The sequence below is a fragment of the Macrobrachium rosenbergii genome, chromosome 16, assembly GCF_040412425.1.
Source record: "Macrobrachium rosenbergii isolate ZJJX-2024 chromosome 16, ASM4041242v1, whole genome shotgun sequence".
Classification (NCBI taxonomy): Eukaryota; Metazoa; Arthropoda; class Malacostraca; order Decapoda; family Palaemonidae; genus Macrobrachium; species Macrobrachium rosenbergii.
The window spans coordinates 47,945,631-47,968,130 of NC_089756.1; the positions used below are offsets into that span (position 1 = coordinate 47,945,631).

General features: G+C 34.9%; 1 protein-coding gene across 2 annotated transcripts in view; it reads right to left on the reverse strand.

Moving 5' to 3' along the window:
• LOC136847416 (uncharacterized) overlaps nucleotides 1-22,245 on the reverse strand; it is a 117,905-nt gene extending 95,660 nt beyond the window's left edge. For both annotated transcript variants that reach the window (XM_067119087.1, XM_067119086.1), the window contains exon 1: nucleotides 21,600-22,245. In XM_067119087.1, coding sequence (XP_066975188.1) covers nucleotides 21,600-22,001 — 402 coding nt within the window. In that variant the 5' untranslated portion in view covers nucleotides 22,002-22,245. The remainder of the gene's footprint in view (nucleotides 1-21,599) is intronic.
• Nucleotides 22,246-22,500: the final 255 nt, after the last annotated feature.

The following is a 22,500-nucleotide window of genomic DNA, read 5'->3' on the forward strand; positions in this document are numbered from 1 at the left end:
TAGAACTAACAGTCTGTTCCAGATCATACGAAAACAGAAAAAAGAAAGAGTCGAAAAAATGGGAAGGATATGGAAAATACAATTTCTATAGTAAGAATATAAATTGGTCAAAAATAAATGAAGAATTAAACAAAAATGGGAAAACATATTTGTAAGTGATGATATACAGGTAAATACCGATATATTATATAAAATATTAGAATAAATAGTGGAAAATATATACCTTCCGAAAAAAGTAATCATCAGTCTCTCTTCTCAGAAGGATCTTGTTCCAGAAAATTAGAAAGTGGAAAAAAGCTCTTGCAAAAGAAAAATGCATGGAATGATGGAACTAAAAGTAAGATAGAAAATGCCAAAAGATTATACAATCAAAAGAAAATGAAAAATGGAACCTAGAAGAAATGACACTACAAAATATCAAGCAAAACCTAAAATTTTTTATTCATATGCAAAAAGATGAATAAAATAAGAGCAAAATAGGCCCTCTAAGAATTGAAGGGCGATTAACAAATGAAAAAAGGAAATATGTAACATATTAGAAGAAAGATATAAGAGTGAATTTACACCTAGAACTGACAATGAAGATAATGATACAGAAATAAGAGATGAAAATACTGAATACTTATCAGATATAGATATTACAGAAGCCGATATTGTGCAGGCTATTAATGAAATTAAAAATGGATCAGCACAGGACCAGATGGAGTACCTGCCGCCACTTGTTAAAGAAAGTGGTTCATTCAATCGCAAAGCCACTCTATTAAGACAAAGTATAGATACAGGCAAGATTTATGATGAGCATAAATTAGCATATATTACTCCTACTTTCAAAAGTGGTTCAAGACTAGAGGCAAGTAATTATAGGCCTGTGAGTCTGACATCTCATATTATGAAAGTTATGAAAGGGTAATGAAAAAAATATAATGAAACATTTAATGAAAAATAGATTGTTCAATATAGGACAACATGGTTTTGTACCCGGAAAAGTACACAAACCCAACTGTTAGTCCACCATGAAAGCATTATAAAATATGATAAATGAAAAAGATACAGATGTGGTTTACCTAGACTTTGCAAAAGCTTTTGACAAGGTAGATCATAATATATTAGCTTAGAAAACATAACATTGTTGACAAAGTTGGATAAAAAATTTTTGAAAACAGAAAACAGATAGTGATTGCAAACGATGAGAAATCGGATGAAGCTCGGTAATATCCGGTGTACCACAGGGTACGGTGTTACCTGCATTGCTGTTTGTGATTATGATTGCAGACATAGACAGTAATGTTAAGGACTCAGTAGTAAGAATTTTGCAGATGACACATGAATAAGTAATGAAGATAGGAACTCTACAAAGAGACCTAAACAAAATATATAAATGGGCAGAGATAAATAGGATGGTATTTAACTCTGATAAATTTGAATCAATGAACTATGGTGATAAAGTAGGAATGCTATATGCATATAAAGGACCTAATAATGAGACAATCACAAAAAAGGAAGCAGTTAAAGACCTTGGTGTGATGTTGAATAGGAATATGTTATGCAATGATCAAATAGCAATTCTATTGGCAAAATGCAAAAGCAAAAATGGGAATGTTGTCCACTTCAAAATAAGAAAAAGCTGCACACATAATTATGCTTTATAAAACTACGTACTCTCACTTGAATATTGCAATTAATATGGTACCCACTACCAAATATTGCTACAAATAGAAGTGTACAAAGGTCATTTACAGCTAGAATAGAAGAAGTTAAGGACCTTGACTCTGGGAAAGACTCAATTCTCTTTATATAGTCTTGAAAGGAGAAGAGAACGCTACATGGTAATTCTTTGGAAAATGATAGAAGGAATTACCGAAAACATCATGGAACTAAAATTATCAAAAAGAGCAAGCAAATAGATTAATAGTCCCTATACCAGGAAAATTAAGGAAAGCTCAGGACATTAATCTCTCGCACCAGCATCGATAATGCTCTCTATTCAATGCTCTACCAGCTCATCTGAGGAACATAACAGGGAGTGAGCGTAGATGTGTTTAAGAATAAGCTTTCTAAGATGCATCCCATACCATCCAAGACTGGAAGATGCAAAATATACTGATGCGTTAGCAACTCTCTGGTAGACATCAAAGGCGCCTCACACTGAGGGACCTGGGGCTCCGAACGAATCTCTGTAAGGTAAGGTAAGGTCTTCTCTCTGCTTTGAATTCTAGAATGACTCCAAAATACTGTCCCTTCCGAACTCGGAATCTCTCTCTCTCTCTCTCTCTCTCTCTCTCTCTCTCTCTCTCTCTCTCTCTGCTTTGAATTCTAGAATGACTCCAAAATACTGTCCCTTCCGAACTCGGAATCTCTCTCTCTCTTTCTCTCTCTCTCTCTCTCTCTGCTTTGAATTCTAGAATGACTACAAAATACTGTCCCTTCCGAACTCGGAATCTCTCTCTCTCTCTCTCTCTCTCTCTCTCTCTGCTTTGAATTCTAGAATGACTACAAAATACTGTCCCTTCCGAACTCGGAATCTCTCTCTCTCTCTCTCTCTCTCTCTCTTTTGAATTCTAGAATGACTACAAAATACTGTCCCTTCCGAACTCGGAATCTCTCTCTCTCTCTCTCTCTCTCTCTCTCTCTCTCTCTCTCTCTCTCTCTCTCTGAATTCTCTCCCAAATCTCCCTTCCGAACTCTCTCTCTCTCTTTGTATATTTTCTATCAGATCACCGCTTTATCAGTCGTTATAAGAACTTAATATGGCTTTCTAATTTGCCTGTGGGTTCATATCATTATGGTAATTTTCGCTCCCTAATTCATGAAATTAATTCGAGCAACGGCCTTGACGACTGCTAAACATCAGCAATAATGGATCGACATAAACGCGAGAGTCGATTTATGATACATAATCATCATGGTGACAGAAAGCGCAATGCATGGTAATCTGTCACACCGACTGTTGCTCAAACATTGACTTGGGTCACAAAAACGCATATAACTAATTGAAAATTTTATTGAAAGACGCTATTTCCACCTACATATTTTCTTCAGATATTGCTGACACACTCTTTAGCTATTAAATGAGTCTTAGTTTAGCTCTTTATCTCTAATAGTTTAAAGCAGTAGCTGGTTTTACGGACGCATACTAAAATAACTTTTTTTTTTATTGTAGATTTTGCCTTCAGCAGCTAGCAGCAGAATCTAGGTGGAAATAGTGTCTTCCAATAAAATTTTCAGTTAGTTATATGCGTTTTTGTAACCCAACTCAATAATTGAGCAACAGTCCCTTAATAGGTCAAGGAACGCCATGGCGACTATGCGATCCATTTAAATGAGGAAATCTTGTGATACTAAAACTTTTTTTTTACCTCTGTAACCCAAATGATTCTTATTAAACCCTAAGAGATGAAGGCGATAATGACTTGGTGAAACGGTTTGACAGTGAAGTTAGAAGAGAATTTGTAAGAAATCAGTTGAAATACGGTGCCTACATTCCCGTCAAATTATGTCAACTGGCGCTCGAAGGTCTATTTCAGAATAATATCCATCAAGGAATGGTCAAAAGGAATATTTCACGTATAACTTACGGAATTCAATTCCACTGTTTACAAAAGATATATTCCTTATCTCTGTTGGTGGCGTAACGTAGGGATTTCATGCAATTTCCCTTTTAAAGGCTAGGTACTGTATTCAGGTGAACGTGTATTGCAATCACACTTTAGAATTATGTGAAATTGGCAACAAGGCCCACGGTTGTGAATGCCTTAGGTCCACGGGCTAAGTTCGTCATACATACTGCGCATACATACATACATACATACATACATACATACATACATACATACATACATACATTATATAAAATATATATATTTACATATGTGTATATGTCTATATATACATAAATACATATATACATACATACATATATACATATGTATATATATAATTTACGTGTAGTTCTTGCATGCAATTGAAACAAAAGTCTGAATGCGTTACGATGAAGTTTTTGCACAGTATATTCGACGCAAATGACAAATATGAAGATACGTTACGTGGTAAAAGGGTTAGCGTGGGGGAAAGATGGATGAGAGCGGTCTGAGATGGTTTGGTTAAGTGAAAAGAACAGATGATGATAATGTGATGAAACGAATGTATATATAATTCACAAGTGTTATGGTGAGAAGGAGAAGACAGCCTAGGAAAGTTTGGAGAGATAGTATGAAAGAGATATTAAGAAAAGAACGCGTGCAAGGTAAAAGCTAATGAAGCAGTGTATACAAGGCGGGTCGGGGGTATGGTATTGAGCCTTCTGTATACGCATATCAAGCAATAATATGGTGGAAACTTTAAAGCGTAAGGGTTCATCCACGATTCAGAATTTGAATTTTGAATGTGGCAGTTAGAGATCACATGATGAAGAATAAACAAGAGAGAGAGAGAGAGAGAGAGAGAGAGAGAGAGAGAGAGAAAACTATTTGATATAGCTGTTACATATCCGCCACTTGAGCGTATGCTTCATAGCACCGGTTCTTGCAAGACACCATGCATGCTCATGCTACTGCGTGCATGATGTGCAGTGCAGCGTGCAACGCTTGAGGCTCCGTATGTAAATCACGCACGGCAAATAGCATTAGCGTTAATTAATAACATGAGGAAGTTGCTCGATGCAGAATACCAAAGACGCATGCGTAACCTTACTAAACGCACTGTACTGTGACTGAATATTTATAATAAACTCACACACACACAGACACACACACACACACACACACACATATATATATATATATATATATATATATATATATATATATATATCTACATTATATATATTATATAAATGATTATATAAATATATAATGATTATATAAATATAAATGAATTCGATTGTAGTTCGAGTACAGTATAACTTTCTGTATAGGCGTTTGTAAAGTATATAAGTAGGGACTTTATTCTAGTCATAATTAACGCATTCCCCTCTGATAAAGACAGAAAGAGTAACTGTTGCCAGTCATATTACTTTCAGAGTAATTATAATCAATAACACCACAATTACTTCCCTAGTAATTCAGGCTACATCAAAGTAAACATCAGTTCTAACACAGGTTTCACACTCAAGGTTTTCTGGATATTTAACCTCTGAGATGCATCCACTTATACTTAAATATACATACATACATACATATAGGTAGATAGATAGATAGAGACACAGATAGGCAGGTAGATAGACAAATACACAGATGAATAATCAACTATGTATTTAAAATACCACTATTCGACAAAAATGCAAATGCAAAATAAGATAAAAATATAATCATATCCAACTAAACTAAATCAAATACTACGTTCATTCCCATTTACCAATAGACTTACGGTGCTCTTCGTGCTTTGAAAGCACAACCGAGAACATCCCAAGCAAACGCTGCCGGTTAAGTGCTTGCTTGTCGTGCATGCAGCCTCCGCTCTTCGTGAGTTTATCTTTAAAGTTCACGTGATTGTATCTATTAGCTAAGTAACGGAGGATGTTTTGAAGGCGCTCTCAATGCGTAGCTAAGCGTATAGGTACATGAGAGAGAGAGAGAGAGAGAGAGAGAGAGAGAGAGAGAGAGAGAGAGAGAATCCGAACGTTAGTTTTGCTTGGCAACAATTATCACTGATAACGAGAGGGAGAGAGAGAGAGATTCTGAACATTAGGTCTGCATCATAGCAACAATTATCATTGATAACGAGAGAGAGAGAGAGAGAGAGAGAGAGAGAGAGAATTCTTCGTTACCTCATAAAACAAAATAAGAATCAAACTTCAAACAATCTATTGTTTTGTCAAGTCAGGTCAACGTTTGCCAGTTTTTTTTTATGTCATCCAAGTATTTAGCCGTCTACTTACCCAATACCATCAACACACTCTCTCTCTCTCTCTCTCTCTCTCTCTCTCTCTCTCTCTCTCTCTCTCTCTCTCTCAGGAAAAGCAGCCTTTGTATTTAGGGCTAAACAGAGCAGTAGCTCTATAACCTTTGAGGTCAAGCCCCACTTTACAACAATCAATATTAACCTAGACCTCCTAAACATCTCTTGACCTTTCAAACATCGTGTCAACACCCGGCGGGTGGAGCGTGTAAACAATTAGATGGTCGGATTACAGCAGTGAATTACATCTTGCAAGACTGACGTTGCTGGTGAAATTAAACGTCACAAATATCAGTTTGTATAAACTTAGCACTTGAAAATACCTTCAGTAAGTAATTACACATGAAATCTATTGGTCTCATCGCACAAACCTATAAAATATACAGCTGTCATGTCATGAATTACTAGATTTCCTTATAACTACCGATACGATTTCCACTGATATCCTTTGAATCCCCATCCCTCCCTTTCCAAAAGACTACCGGCTTCGAACCACGGGCGGGAGGAGAAACTGGTTCCCCGTTAACCATTGTCCTGTAACGCTTCGTATATAGTTCATTTCAATAACGACGAATGTGCGTCCTTCAGTATAAACTTACGGTAAAAAACATTACATCATCAACGTTCATAATGATACTGATGATGATAACGATTAATCATGATTTTTAGGATATTAATGATTATGGAAGCAATAATTTGATGAGATGCTGGGGAAAAAAAAAAAAAGATGATAAACTGTCAAAAATAAGCATGAATATCTAGAGGAAAACACTAACTCCAACCACAATTCCACTTACGTAAAAAGAGCACAAACAAATAAAGCTGGGATATCAAAGGGAAAATGAAAGGAAAACAGGACGCATTCTGCATCAGTGAAAGAGAAATTACGATGATTCATCCCATTAAGAATCACAATTGAGTGAATTCTGTGTATGTCTACTACCACGTCCGGATAACTGACGTCATGTCTAGAAAGCCTAACGAATTCATACGTTCGCTTCGCTACGATTCCGTTGATAATGACTGATGATCAACGCATCCGGAATAATACAATTAGGATTAACGAATATAGAGGTTTCAGGCGTTGTCCGTAACGTAATGACGTGGTTATTGTTGGTAATGCTCGAAGTTAGCACTCAAAATGATTTACTGTCAGAAGAATATTCCAAATACTATAGTAATACAAAAAGCTGGATGTGCCTTTCATATGTATGGAGCTTTTGAACTCTATGACATATTTCCTTTTAATCTGCATGTGTACACTGAAATACAGTCAAGCAATATTTCTATATACCAACAGACATAAAAGTATGTAAAATGCAAACACACACCTGTGAATTACACATTTATTATCGATGATGGTGGGTGGGAGGCAACTGATAATGAGTTAGCAGCCTCATAACAAATTCCTGACAGTAGGTGAGGAAAGGGAGTAGTGTGTGTGTCCATATATATATATATATATATATATATATATATATATATATATATATATATATATATATATATATATATATATATATATATATATATATATATATATATATATATATATATATATAATTTATAATACTATATATGTGTACTAAAATATTGTATATATATATATATATATATATATATATATATATATATATATATATATATATATATATATATATATATATATATATGTAAATATATACATATTGACTGATTGATTGTGTTTGCTAAAACTGGCGTCACAACATCTAAGCTACTGGCGCCGATATATATTTATTCATAAAACAATTTTCTCTGTTGTTACAGTTCCTTGAAATTACCCACAACTACGTTCTCTAATGAAAGTTTGTGAGCATAACCGCAGGAATTTCCAAATAATACTATTTGTGACGTCAAGCAATTCTAGTCGCGAATCATAATTGTTTACGTAGTTCCGGAAGACTCTTATGTAAGTAATGATTACGCTGAAGTTCGGAGCGATTCCTTAGTATGGTTTTAACAAGTGAAATAGGTATTCACAGAGACGAGGGAACTACATCCAACGAATAGAGAAAAGGAGTATCAAAATAATTAACAATGTTAAAATTGGTAATGCTTACATAAGATTATTTTCATGACGAAAGAGTTAAAAAAATCACCTGTCAGGACTTATAATACCATGACTGGATATAGTGACTGAGGATAAATTGTACAAAATTAGTCAATAAATGAATAACAACTTTTAAAATAGAATTATTTTCCTCGAACTGAGAAGCCCGAAAAGGTGAAAGTTGGCCACAACTGAGTGCAATTATGTTTGGGTTAAACAGTAATATTAATCAAGTAAATATTACTTAATGATGTATTTGCTTACGTTGCGAGGAAAATATTAAGTGATAAACACAAGTACAAGACAATGCCTTCTATTTCTATTTACAAAACAGAAATACTGAAAAATTACGCAGCTAGAAAATTTATTTGTGTCATAAATGCATTTGATGTCATTCAGTACATTTACATAAGAGTCCCCTATTAAAAACACTTTTCTTGTGAAAATGCTAATACTGAACTAATTAGATGGTAGACAGGTATGCACTGCATGTGAGTGCGTGCCCTAACATACATCCATGGTGCGTGTATTTAAGTATTATACCATTCCGTAAGAGATTGTGTCTTAGACCACTACTAGCGAGTCAGAATAAAGTTATAATAAACAGATATTACCTGAATATAGCACCATAAACTTCCAATCGTGCATTTGTAGTCATATTTACAAATTCCTAATATGATATCTACAGTATATGTCAAGTATGGGTGTTAGCTGATCTGGCTTTTGATTTCTGGGCGAGTCTTACTGACGTATGAGAATACAAGTAAATTAGGAGAGATGAAAAATCCATGACTAACGATGAAATTTTGGCGATCATTATATTCCTACATGAAGACTGGGGAAAAAAGGTCACGGAATAGTGAAAATTAATTGTGAATGAGAGAGAGAGAGAGAGAGAGAGAGAGAGAGAGAGAGAGAGAGAGAGAGAGAGAGAGAAATTGGATTGTATCTCTAAAAAAAATAATAACGTCCAAAGTAAGCGAATTCGCAAATAGATCTCCAATCAAATGAGCTTCAATGCAGCTTCGCATTAACGGTGACTGGCAGCCAATTTTTAAGATGAGCAGTGAGAAGGCCAATCGCCCATTTACCGGAACCAAAAGTGAATCTCCTGGAAATTAAAACAGGAAGCAAAAGCGCATGCGCACACAAGCTTACGATGAAAGCCCTTTCCTACATCTAACACAAGGTTACTCTTTCATTCGGAGAAAATCCCGGGCACCGATAAAAACGATTTTCCAGCACCCACAACAATCAGCTGAATCCCGCTGGCTGCATTTCTCTACATAAAAACTTGCACGCGCAGATGCTTGTGTACGTCCGGGTAAGTTTTTTAAGCGGGCAATTTTTTTTGAAACCCAAGAAGAAAGCGGGTTTCACTTTTTAGCGGTATAGGCTTTCAATTTTTCCTTGGAAACGTTCTCAATCTCAAGCTAGTGCCTGGATACAGGCAATACAGAACAACAATGCTGTTTTCTCTTGTATTATTTACTGAATTAATTCTTCAGAACAGCTGACATGATACAGGGCTTGACAACAATTCTACACCAGATCTAACGTGGCAGGAAATTAACTACAAGAATAAAAGGAAGCTGCATGGATAAGTGATGTTTGGTTGACTCGCCCTTGATTATACTTGTAAGAAGGTCTATTAATGATATAATAATTATAATGATAATAATAATTCTGGCGCCATAATATCATTGTGCTGCCTAGCTACAGAGTGTTTGTGAACGTACAAGTTGCACTCATTTTTATGAGAAATTTATATAATTCTGCAGCCTCATTTATATGCTTCAAAAACGATGACAGAATTGTTTACTTATTTTGAAAGAAATTTACCTATATCAATTAAGCCATTAAAAACAGACTTCCTCTTTCGTATGCTGTTCAGTATCTCAGCCATATCTCAGTGATTTATTGCTTTCGAATCTGCAATTCAAATTTTGGAACGACATAATAATAGAAAACTCAAATACACTCTGGCACTCCCACTTCAACGCAAAACATATGCAAAATAAATAACAATTTTCACGCAGAAAAAAATACCATTAGGAGAGACGCTGCAAGGTAACAGCAACGTTACCGCTGATCATCACAGTCCTCTCAAAACACGTATGAAACCTGAAAGCCAGCGGCAACATTACATCGGCAAGAAAACTATTACAATTTAGCGGCGTAACCGCAGATTGGATGATCCAATACCGTCTATTTTGTCAGCAGTGAAATAAAAACAGAATTAACGCAATAGAAACTCCAAAGCGAGATCTCATATTACAACCTTCGGCGGTATGACAAACGACGAGGTATCGACCAATCAGAATTCTATTACACTGATGATGCGTATCCATGCTGGTTATGACCTGCTGAATGGGAATGAAAGCGTTGTGATGGTTTTGGCTTTCTTACAACTGCTGCTGTAACACTACTAATACTTCCACTTTCTCTCTCTCTCTCTCTCTCTCTCTCACATACACACAAACACAGCATTATCTGCTCCGTTTACTGTTATCGCAAGCCTAATTTATCAGATCTAAAAAACAAATAAAAAGGGGCCTGCCTTATGAAATAGGAGAGGAACAACAGGAGAGCCTCCAAAATCCAAAAGGAAAATGTATATCCGCACTGGATAAAGAAGGTAGAAGAAAATGCCTAAAGATATAAAAGCAAACAAAAAATAAAGCTAAAAACAGGCAACACCTGAAAAATAAGTCAGAGGAATAGGGAACATCCATACAACGAGAGACTCGACCTTCCTTTTAATATTAAGAATTAAGTATATCTTAGTTTAACCAGACCACTGGACTTATCTTCTAGGGCTTTTAATTATTTTTATAAAAGAGCAGCACGTCGAAGGGGAAATAAATGCCTTTAATCGTGTGACGGTGGTCTGGTCTTATTTTGTTACTGCTCAGAAGACTGCTCACCTTGTGGCTAAGTGACAGGAAACGTACATAAATCTTACAATATAATTGCAATGCAGTTCTAAGAAACAATGCTCAAGAAATATCATTTCCTAGTTACTGACCAACATCATTACAATGAGGAATAAAAAGCACACCTCATTACGATGGTAAATTCAAAAACATCATTAAGGTGACATGACTTGCAGTGTTGGAAATAACATTAGCAATAAGGCGTGAAGCTTCATCGGCTAATTCGAGATAGAAGATATAATCGCGATATTAAAAAAATAAAGAAATATCCACAATCAAACAATTTCGTATTAGGTAAATGGCGGGTTATTGTGCCACAATTGTAGAACAAAAATACAGACAATTTAATCTAATTGCAAAAATGCATATCACAGTATATATAAATATTTAACATGTACGTAAAGTTAACATCAATATCAATATATATATATATATATATATATATATATATATATATATATATATATATATATATATATATATATATATATATATATATATATAATTATAGGTAGATATATTTATATAGTCGTTTGTCATATATATATATATATATATATATATATATATATATAGTCGTTTGTATATATATATATATATATAAATGTATGATATAATAATATACATATATCTATAATATATATATAATATATATATATATATAACAAACGACAAATGGATTTATCTGTAATTATATATACCCATATATAAATAAATATGTATATATATATATATACATATATATATATATATATATATATATATATATATATATATATATATATATATATATATATATATATATATATATATATATATATATATATATATTGTAATTTCTTCATGTACCAACAAGAGCATTCGGAGACTGCCAACCTCTGCTTCGGCTAAAAATGAATTAATTATGAGATTTAACTAAAAGAAACCAAGCACTGGGGCACTTTCAATAAACATTTTCGGCCAAAGCTGAGCACTTTACCCCTCAAAGACCCACTGCTCCCAAAAATTACAAACTAACAAATCGAAACTAAACCATAACTTCTTTGTTAGAGGTGAAACGCAGCATAGAATAACACGATAAAAATATGAACGTACGACTTTAGCAACAGATATCACAATCATTTTCTATCATTAGGTAGAGCAATTATCTCTCTCTTGTTCCGGTAGCCCGGTTTTACCATTCCAGATGCCAAAGGTCTTCGGGATGTTTATATAGACCAGGTCACGGTGGTTTTAAACAGGGTACTCTCAGCGTCTCCCAGCGCTTATTGTTACGGCGTCTGATTCAGGACTGATAATAATTGAAGTTGCAAAATTTCTAACAGTTTTTACGCTAAACATATCGCAGGCAAATGCGCTCTGTGTGTGTGTCGATGATTATAGTTGTCAAACCGCTTTACAAAACATAACCAATATATAAATCAATATATGACTATACAAAAATCAAAATGCTAGAAGACTCAAGTTCTTACGCATACTTAACTCTCTCTCTCTCTCTCTCTCTCTCTCTCTCTCTCTCTCTCTCTCTCTCTCTCTCTCTCTCTCCCAAAGAAAGCTAATGAAGAGCCATTTTCCACGTGACCAAAAACCGGCTTGCATGTCTCGACGGTGTAAAAAGCAAATGAAGAATGACTTCCGTAATCATTTCCTTGGAAGAAAATTCAGTTTTTGTTTCACTTATCTGAGAACCTAAGAAACAAACCAGGAGGCGGGTGAGGGAAGGGAGGGAGAGGAGAGGAGGAGAGGGATGCTGAGAATGGAGTGAGGGTGGGTTAATCAAGTGCAGAAAAAAAACAGAAACCCCAAAGATTAAAGGAAAAAAAAAAAGGAGAAAATCAAGAGAAATCTACCGAAAAAGGAAACCATAATTCCAGTACTTAAAATAGTTCCTTAGTAAGTGGCCCACTTTCATTTTTTCCCTGTTTTAAAAAGCCGATAGCTCTCACTTTCATTCCCAATAACGCGAAATCTTCCTCTATAGCAGCAAATAACGCGAATAGTGTCGGTATCATCGAACAGCACGATATATCTTGGTAACTCTTGATGGGATAACAATCGGTCTTGAATTACGGCGGAAGATTGCAGCCTTTCCAAAGCCCCATAATGCTATGTTTCTCGATGATTGAGATGTAGACACTTTCGAAATGCGAGGACAATGCAGAGAGAGAGAGAGAGAGAGAGAGAGAGAGAGAGAGAGAGAGAGAGAAACTGACATAGCCTGCAGACATCAAATCCAAATCTAGAAGATCAAGGAAGTCTAGGAACTACGCAAACCGGAAGCCAAACGTCCTTGATATAATGAGTTCTTCACTCATCACACCGACATCTACTAAGAACAGTGAGTATTGAGTGGCGTACACTCTTACACAACGAGAGAGAGAGAGAGAGAGAGAGAGAGAGAGAGAGAGAGAGAGAGAGAGAGGAGGCAAGTGAGTTAACACAATCAACAAAGGATGAAAAGAGACTATTGTATGTGAATATATGTTGAAGATTAACGAAAGAAGACATTGTATATTATCAATGATGGGAAGAAATCTATTGTAATGTGATTTTGTTACTAAACAATATATTTTGTTTAAACTAGCGATAGTTTCGTAGATGGTTAACAAAATTTAATAAGTTAACCATCAGGAAAAGCAGATGCATGCAGAGGATTCCAAAGCTTAGCAGCAAAGCATCAATAGCGAAGTCGAAAAATCCGAGAACTGCAGTTTTGCCAGAGATTATTTATTCGTAGCACAAAGTCAATCCTTCATAATTACGGTGGTACGAAAAATGATATTTGTTAGTAAATGTCTTGGCACAGTGCCTATAATTGAAATCGGAAGTACCAGATAAATTTTTATAATAAACATCTGGGGTCAAAAAAAAAAAAAAAAAGAATAAGGATCCCGAAAATCAGCGATGACAGAATGGCAGCCAAAGAGAGACAGTTACCAAACTTGATAAAGTAAATGGCGCTGAAAGAAAATAATCACTGGCCACATGGCGACATTAGACTCAGTGACCACAGTTGGAGAGGGCATTTACCATAGAAGAAAAAGAAGAAGAAGAGGAGAGGGTGAGGGGAAGGATATATATATATATATATATATATATATATATATATATATATATATATATATATATATATATATATATATATATATATATATATATATATATATATGTGTGTGCAAACTGAATCACGAAAATATGGAACGTGATGAATATGTAAATACAAAGACAAAATCAACGAAGGAAAGAGAAACAATGGAGTACTGCAAGGCCTTTCGACTTCTTGTCCTTTACTTAACAGACTGAAGAAATATAAAAATAAGTTGACATAGAAAGCTCGTATAAATGACGAATGGGGATTACAAAGGAAAAAATATGTACCTGGAATCCAACACAATTGAAGAATTAGCAGACCTACCAAAACAAGGTTAAATATTTAAGAGGTTTTACAAAGGAGTATGCCCAACAGCTCAGAAGCAGGGACAGGACAATTAAAAGATTATACAAGGAAAGTAACTGACCACCAAAAAATGTTACAAAAGTACAATTCAGTAATTCTCCTTTTGGTAAACAATAACAATTTTTGCAAGGTGAACATTTTTACAAAAAAAAATATATTAAACATATGAATACACAGAAAGTATATACAAGGTAACTAAAAGATAAAATCACTGACTTAATTACAAATTAGTTAAATTATATATTTTTTCTATATAGTCGTATGTTTAATATATTTCTTTGTAAAAATGTTCACCTTGCAAAAATTATTACTGTTTACCAAAAGGAGAATTACTGAGTTATACTTTTATAACATTTTTTGGTGGTCAGTCACTTTCCTTGTATAATCTTTTAATTTGCCCTGTCCCTGCTTCTGAGCGGTTGGGTCTACTTCTTTGCAAAACCTCTTAAATATCTAACACTGTTTTGGTACTTATGCTAATTCTTCAATTGTGTTGGATTCCAGGTACATATTTTTTCTTTTGTAATCCCCAGCTTTCTTTGTAAACATATTTTTATATTTCTTCAGTCTGCTAAGTAAAGGACAAGAAGTCGAAAGGCCTTGCAGTACTCCACTGTTTCTTTCCTTGTGGATTTTCGTCTATATATATATATATATATATATATATATATATATATATATATATATATATATATATATATATATATATATATATATACTGAAAGCATTTACCATTTCGTTTTCTTGGAGGTCACCCTTCTTGGCACTCACCAGAATAAATGATGTCGATCAGGCGACAAGAAACGCTACTATGCAAAGACAGCACGAAAACAAACACTACAGCACTCATGTACAAAAAGATGAACTCCGTTACAAACCCTACACCTGGAGTATCTCATTTATGGTACAAAGTAATATACATACATACATACATTCACATATATACATATAATATATATATATGTATATATATATATATATATATATATATATATATATATATATATACATATATATAAAACCATATAAAACCACCAGACAAGTAAGAATATCAAGACTGCAGTAGTAAAAAAAAAATTAAGATGGATTTAAACTCTCCCGAGGTAACAAAAGATATTTCAAAGTAAGCTTTCGCGTCGACGAACGGACACAAAGAAAAGATAACAACAGTTCAACGGAGCTTGAACGACGCACGATGAGGAAGATGTATAACACAGAGATAATTAGGAAGGAAAAGGACACACAGATAAGAGAAAGATTCCTGTGAGCAAAAAAGGTGACAGAACCTGTTAAAGAGGGACACGCAGAATGGCAGAGAAAGATTAAGTATCAGTATGAGATACCAGTACATTTTTCTGTCATATATATATATATATATATATATATATATATATATATATATATGTATATATATATATATAATATATACACATATATATATATATATGTATGTATGTATGTATGTATGTATGTATGTATGTATGTATGTATGTATGTATGTATGTATGTATGTATATGGTCATAATAAAATTGTCAGTAGCATTCTTGCCTTCCAAACAAGGGGTGCCCGAATTGAGTCCAGTGCAAGTACGAGTGGATTGGGCGCGCTCTGCTAAAAGCCTTTTGTGAAATGGACACTTTCTAATTAGACGGCTGTGTTGGTGCTCTCTGGGAGCAATGACGTGCCTTAGTGTATGTTGTATGTATATATATGTGTATATATGTATACATATATATATGTATATATATATATATATATATATATATATATATATATATATATAATATATATATAGTATTGCTAAGCACACACATATATCTAAAGTAGTTGCAATTAAAGCAATTAATCAATCTACATATATAATTTATAATCCACCTAACAAGCGTCACATAGACCAAAAATAAATAAAAGCACCGGAGATGACAAGATGAAGACATCCTTCACAAGCCGCTTGATTGATGGAACCCACAACCACCGACCAGTTCAATCACCGCCAATCCTCTCTCTCTCTCTCTCTCTCTCTCTCTCTCTCTCTCTCTCTCTCTCTCTCTCTCTCTCTTGCGGGTACGATTTAGCCTGCTGCTACCGTCGGCAACTACCGTAAGCTTTTACAACTTAATTACTCCTCGTCCTTAAAAACTCCGAGGGGAGAAAGGCTTACGGCCGAGATGAATGGTAAGCTGAGATTAGAAGGTAGCAGGTTTACTGTGAGTGACAAGAGATTGAGAGTTTAATTTCCTTTAAATACTGAATATGAATAACAGGCGTTGCAATACCAACTTTTAAATTAAAAAATCATTACCTTTCACCACGGAAAAATTATCAACAAATAAAATACGCCTTACCCAAATAAAGACGCAAAGATTTAGCAGTAACTGTTATCCTACTAATAACAGAATTGCAAGTTAACAAATAACTATATGGCTTCTACCCATAATAAGTGCCCAAAAATAAAGACATTCATCAATGACCTGACAAGCACTAAAAGCTGAATGCAAGAACATCGATAAAATTTAATACATTCGTACACTGAATAAAGGCACGCATTAATGACCTAACAAGAAATAAAAGATGTATGCAAGTTCATTAGTAAAATTTAAGAGTCATACAATTCACACAATTATAAACTAGTAAGTGATACCACGGACACGCAAAGAAAAGATGAATATGAAACTCTCTTGAATGTCTTCCAGAATATAGTTACAGTAATTTCATTATAATATTCGCTTTTTATGTGAAATGTAACCGTCCCACATACATAATTCTAAAACCCAGGGGCCAGCTGAAGAATTCAGACAAGAAACTTGAAGCCTATCACAGAATTACTGATAAGTTTGAAAATTTTTACATTCACAAAAAACATCTTATATCTGAAAACATAACTATAACCATAGACACCATATATATGTTATATACTATATATATATACTATATATATATGTGTGTATACTTATATATATATATACTATATATATATATATATATATATATATATATATATATATATATATATATATATATATATAAAATGCAGATATATATAAACATATATATACATATACACAAACACATATATATAAATAAATATATATATTATATAACATATACTGTATATATATACATACTTAAGTGACCTAAGGACTAATATATTAACAAATTCGTATACTACCAGTCATACACACAAAGGCAAGTGCCTGAACCCATACACATAACTTACATACATACACGCAAGCAGGCATGAAAACTCCAGCAAGAGGAATGTTATAGAAGAGCGCTAAACCAATGAGATTAATCATGCAAGGCCTTTCGTTCTTTGCATTCATCATCCGCTGACTTCCGGAGCGGTAAGACGAAACCACCACCCTCCGCAAGATGGCGTCCAAGCAGGCATAACCCTCTCGATATAAAATACATTCATTAAATGCTAATGCACAGGAAGAGCAAAACAAAAGCTGCGGTTCGAGCGTATTTACTTTCTTGCACACCTGAGTTGCTCCATATGGGATCAGCATAAAGATTTACGCTTTTTGATCCCATTCAGGGGGCCTTATTATCAATGATTGATGGTGCTGGATTCCGCTGGCTATTCACTTTTTATTTTCTATTCTGAATGATAGGGAATGTTTTTGTTGGCTCCTACTCTCTCTCTCTCTCTCTCTCTCTCTCTCTCTCTCTCTCTCTCTCTCTCTCTCTCTCTCTGCCGAAGAGAGATTTTTTCTAGACGATTATTTTTACCGTTTTTGTTTATCCCTGCCTGTTCCATTCCTCTCAGCTCACGAATAGATTTTTCTGTTATTTCCCAACGTTGTGATTTAATATCAACTGACGTCTTACTGATATTTCCTGGTCTCTCAGAAAATGAGAACATTTTCCCTTATTCCCTCATTTTTTGTGATATAGGGTCTTTTTACTGGCTACTGCTCTCTCGGTTAATGAGAAAATCTTGTACTAATTCTCATGCGATTATCTAATTTCTCTGCACTTAAGAACACCCAGCTCTCTTTCTCATGAACTTACTAAACGTTCTGCTGAGTCGAGTTACCTATATTACCTAAATATATCAAGACCAGGTCACGGTACATGAATGTTAATCTATTTTAATTAATTAATTAAATTAATTTATTAATCTCTAAACACAATTACACATGTAAGTATTGGGTCACCTACACGATAATGCCATCCAATATAAGAATGTAATTTAGCTCACGGTATATACACAATTAAATGCCTTATCACCAGATCAAATATCTAAAGTATTTCATATCACTAGTTCAAATATCTAGGATACATATTAAACATCCTACTGTAACAAAGCTTAACAAACCTGACGTCAGTCAACGCATCGCTACAAAAATTTGCATTCACTCTGAGCTGAAATACCAACAAAGATTATAAATTAATGTTTACAACTTTCAATAATTGTATACTGTAAACGAAGTAAATATCGATAAAAAGTGACTGTATTTATCTATAATATACAAGAATTACAATCTCTCTCTCTCTCTCTCTCTCTCTCTCTCTCTCTCTCTCTCTCTCTCTCTCTCTATATATATATATATATATATATATATATATATATATATATATATATATACATTTATGAATATACATATCTTATATAATACAGAAACTGCCAACTGATTCACCTGTCGTAACGTTCTACAAATTTGCAATAAAATGTATATTTGCATTATAATAAATATTCACAATTTTTATAAATAAATTGTATTAACTGTAAATGATAAAAACAAAGACTTAAGAACACCTGAACGGTGCTCCTCCTCACTGTTTACGTTGAAAGGAATTGCGAGAGGATAGTTTTCCCAAGAAGAGGTTTGAAACGGTTGTGGGGGGGATAGACGACCCATCACCGAAGCACTGTTGTTCACCTTTTAACCAGTCCCCTGTAATTAGCCACTTACTCCCTTGCTCTCAATAAAAGATCTATTCACAAGTGTGTTCGTAACCGTGGATAGTATTGCTAAGAAATTCACAAGGTTGTGAAGACTGTTATATAATATAACAAAATCCACAATTATGTAAATTGTAAATAAAATAAAAACCACCAATTATACACATAAATTGTAATGCAATTTACTTACATAATTGTGGATTTTTATTAAACAACAATTTTCCACGACACTGAATTTCTTAGCAAAGTGTATAATTGCAAAAACGAAATAAGGTAAAGTACTTCTTAGTGAACCAATTTAGATATAATCTTTCCCAATAATATTGAATGCCATAAAGGAGCCTCTTGAAAGAAATATTTCGACAATAAACTGTCAGATCAAAATCAGAAATATTAATAAGACCAAACCTCCCTCAACACAGTGTTCAAAATTACGTGATCTTCGCAATTACGTCTGGCACACAGCGGCTGAACTTCTCTCGATGTTCTGTTATTGAATTACCGAACTCCGAAAGATATTTAGCGTGTGAGCATGATCGGTCCGTTTCTTGGGAGAAAAAAAAAATGAGTCACGCGACTTTGTACTTCTTTTTTATACGTGTCGCAGTACTGGCATGTCACGTTCAATAAGGCAATGGTGACAAGAAACAATTAAAAGACTTTTTTCTTCTTGCTTCTTTCAGGCAACGGTACATCCTATTATAAGAACTCTGAAACGGATTAATATTTAGGCCTACATGACTGAATGCTGTTGCGTTCGAATAATTATCTTAAATACACTGAAAACCTCCTTACAATTAAATTAGCTGTAAATAAGAATGCTAACGGGAAATTATTAAATATACTAAGCGTCAAAAAAATTATGTTTTTACATGCATGGGGTAGAGAGAGAGAGAGAGAGAGAGAGAGAGAGAGAGAGAGAGAGAGAGAGAGAGAGAGAGAGAGAGAGGAGTGACTGCAGACTTATTTTTGTGATGATTTCGGGGGAGGGTGGAAAGCTGTTAGAGTGTAGGAAGGGGATTAAAATGACCATCGAGTTCAGAGAGAGAGAGAGAGAGAGAGAGATTCTTATCCACTGATAGCACTTCCGATTTCAGAGTGAAATACGCAGCGTGTTCTTCAAGAAATGGGTTTGAAAAAGATTAATTACTTATGCAAAGTCAGCTCACTATGAGAAACGGAATAAGCTTTTTCCTTGTGACCACTTTTATGAATAAAGCAGGTATATAAATGGTACACTGTGATGTTATGACGAAACACATAAAAACAACTAAATGCTGTGGGAGAGCATTTAAAAATAATAATGTTATTTGATACAATCATCACAGAATAATTCCAACGTACCATTAACTGATACGTGCGACGTAAAACATTTGCACAATAATATAAGGAGAACGTGCAGCGCAAAACAGCGCCGGAATAATATGGCAACATAAAAAGCATTGCGAAAAATACTTTACAGTTAAGCTCAGCGGAAGCACGCTCTCGCAGTGGAGATAAAACTGAAAATTGCTTCAGAGGGAAACGAAGCTGAAACGTGCCAAGAAATCAGACGCTCGCTACTCACAACTGCACCCAGCGAAAGCTAAGTTGGAAATGACCATAGGGGAAGTCACGTCAGTAATGTCGAAGTTATAACGAAAAAGGGTATGAAATGTAAGGATTCTATTGGTCACATTCATCAGTTTTCATGGCACATGGCACAATGCTCTCCATTGAAAACGCTGAAATCCCTCAGAAGGTACATATATAATTCCTCCCAGGATGGATTCGAACTTACGCTGGTTAGAATAAGAGTTTACTGCAAGTCAACAACATAGCCAAGATGAAAATCTCTAACCTGGAAATGTTAACAACTAACTGAACCGAATCGAAACAATTCTGTTTGAAAAAAAAAGCTTAAATAACTCGGGAATGAAATTATAGGGAAATTACTTTAAAACTAAAACTAAAACAAAGTTTTGTTGTAAAAATTCTTGTGAAGCAAATTTATAGAGCAAATTACTTATAATAAACTCATACTATAAAATGGTAGATGAGGTTTAGCCAGAAACTATTTAGAAAAAACCGGGAGGAAAGTAAGCCGGAAAATGCACTGAAATAAACATAATTTTAATTACGTACAATATCAATGCCTTTTATGGTATGGTTTCATGGCATTACATGAAAAGTTTTTAAACTGAAATTAAATGCCACGAAATAACTGAAGAGAGAGAGAGAGAGAGAGAGAGAGAGAGAGAGAGAGAGAGAGAGAGAGAGAGAGATTAAGGTAAATCATTAAAATCAGACCAGACATAAGAAAGAGAGAATAAAGTGCAAAAACATACCTTTTTGGATTCCGCCTTTCCATCCTCTATCGTGCGACCTTCGTCGGCGTCTTTTGAGTCAGTGTCATATGAGTTCCCAATGAACGTCCTGTGAAGAGCCATTCCGAGCTGCTTCAGCAGATTCGCGTACGGAAAGGCGCTTCCTTCTTCGTCTTCGCTTAATTTACGCCCCTCCGCCGATCCCGCGTCCTCCCCCAGCTGTGGCAGGGTATACGCTCGTGACGAGGCAGCTGCGATGTGAGAGGACGAGTAAGGGTACTGCTCCTCGAGTGAGCGACCTTCAGGCTGGTATTTCTCGCCCTTGTAGTAATTCTCGATCACTTCGATACCCATGCAGTTCAGCCGCTCTCCAACGAGAGTTGCAATGGCGAGGACCACCAACACATTACGCGTTAACGACATTTTTCTCTTAAATGTGTATTCCGACTTATATAAATAAATAATCCTTAAGTGAGAAAGACAGTAACTGTCGAGAAGCACCAAATGACTACGAAAGATAAAAATCCAGTTTTAAGAATCACTGACTAAAGAATCTTATCGCATGTAGGCGAAGATAGAAAACGGTGTCCCAGCGTCAAGTGAAAAAACTTGAGGAAGAGGAGTCCGCTGCAAGCCACACACACGCGCCGCCAGCCCACTTGCTACTGACGCATTGAGGTCTCTGCCAAAACTCCAGACACTCGGCAGCTGTGAACGTGCGTGCGTTTGCGCGTGTACCACGTGCATGCGTACGTTCGTACGTACAGCAGGTGCTGTGGCGGGCGACTATTTGTACTGAAGCAGGCGCATGTGTGTCAGGGTGACGACTTCGGCTTACATCTCCGTTCTAGCATCTCTCTCTCTCTCTCTCTCTCTCTCTCTCTCTCTCTCTCTCTCTCTCTGTCTTCGTCGTCGCCAAAAG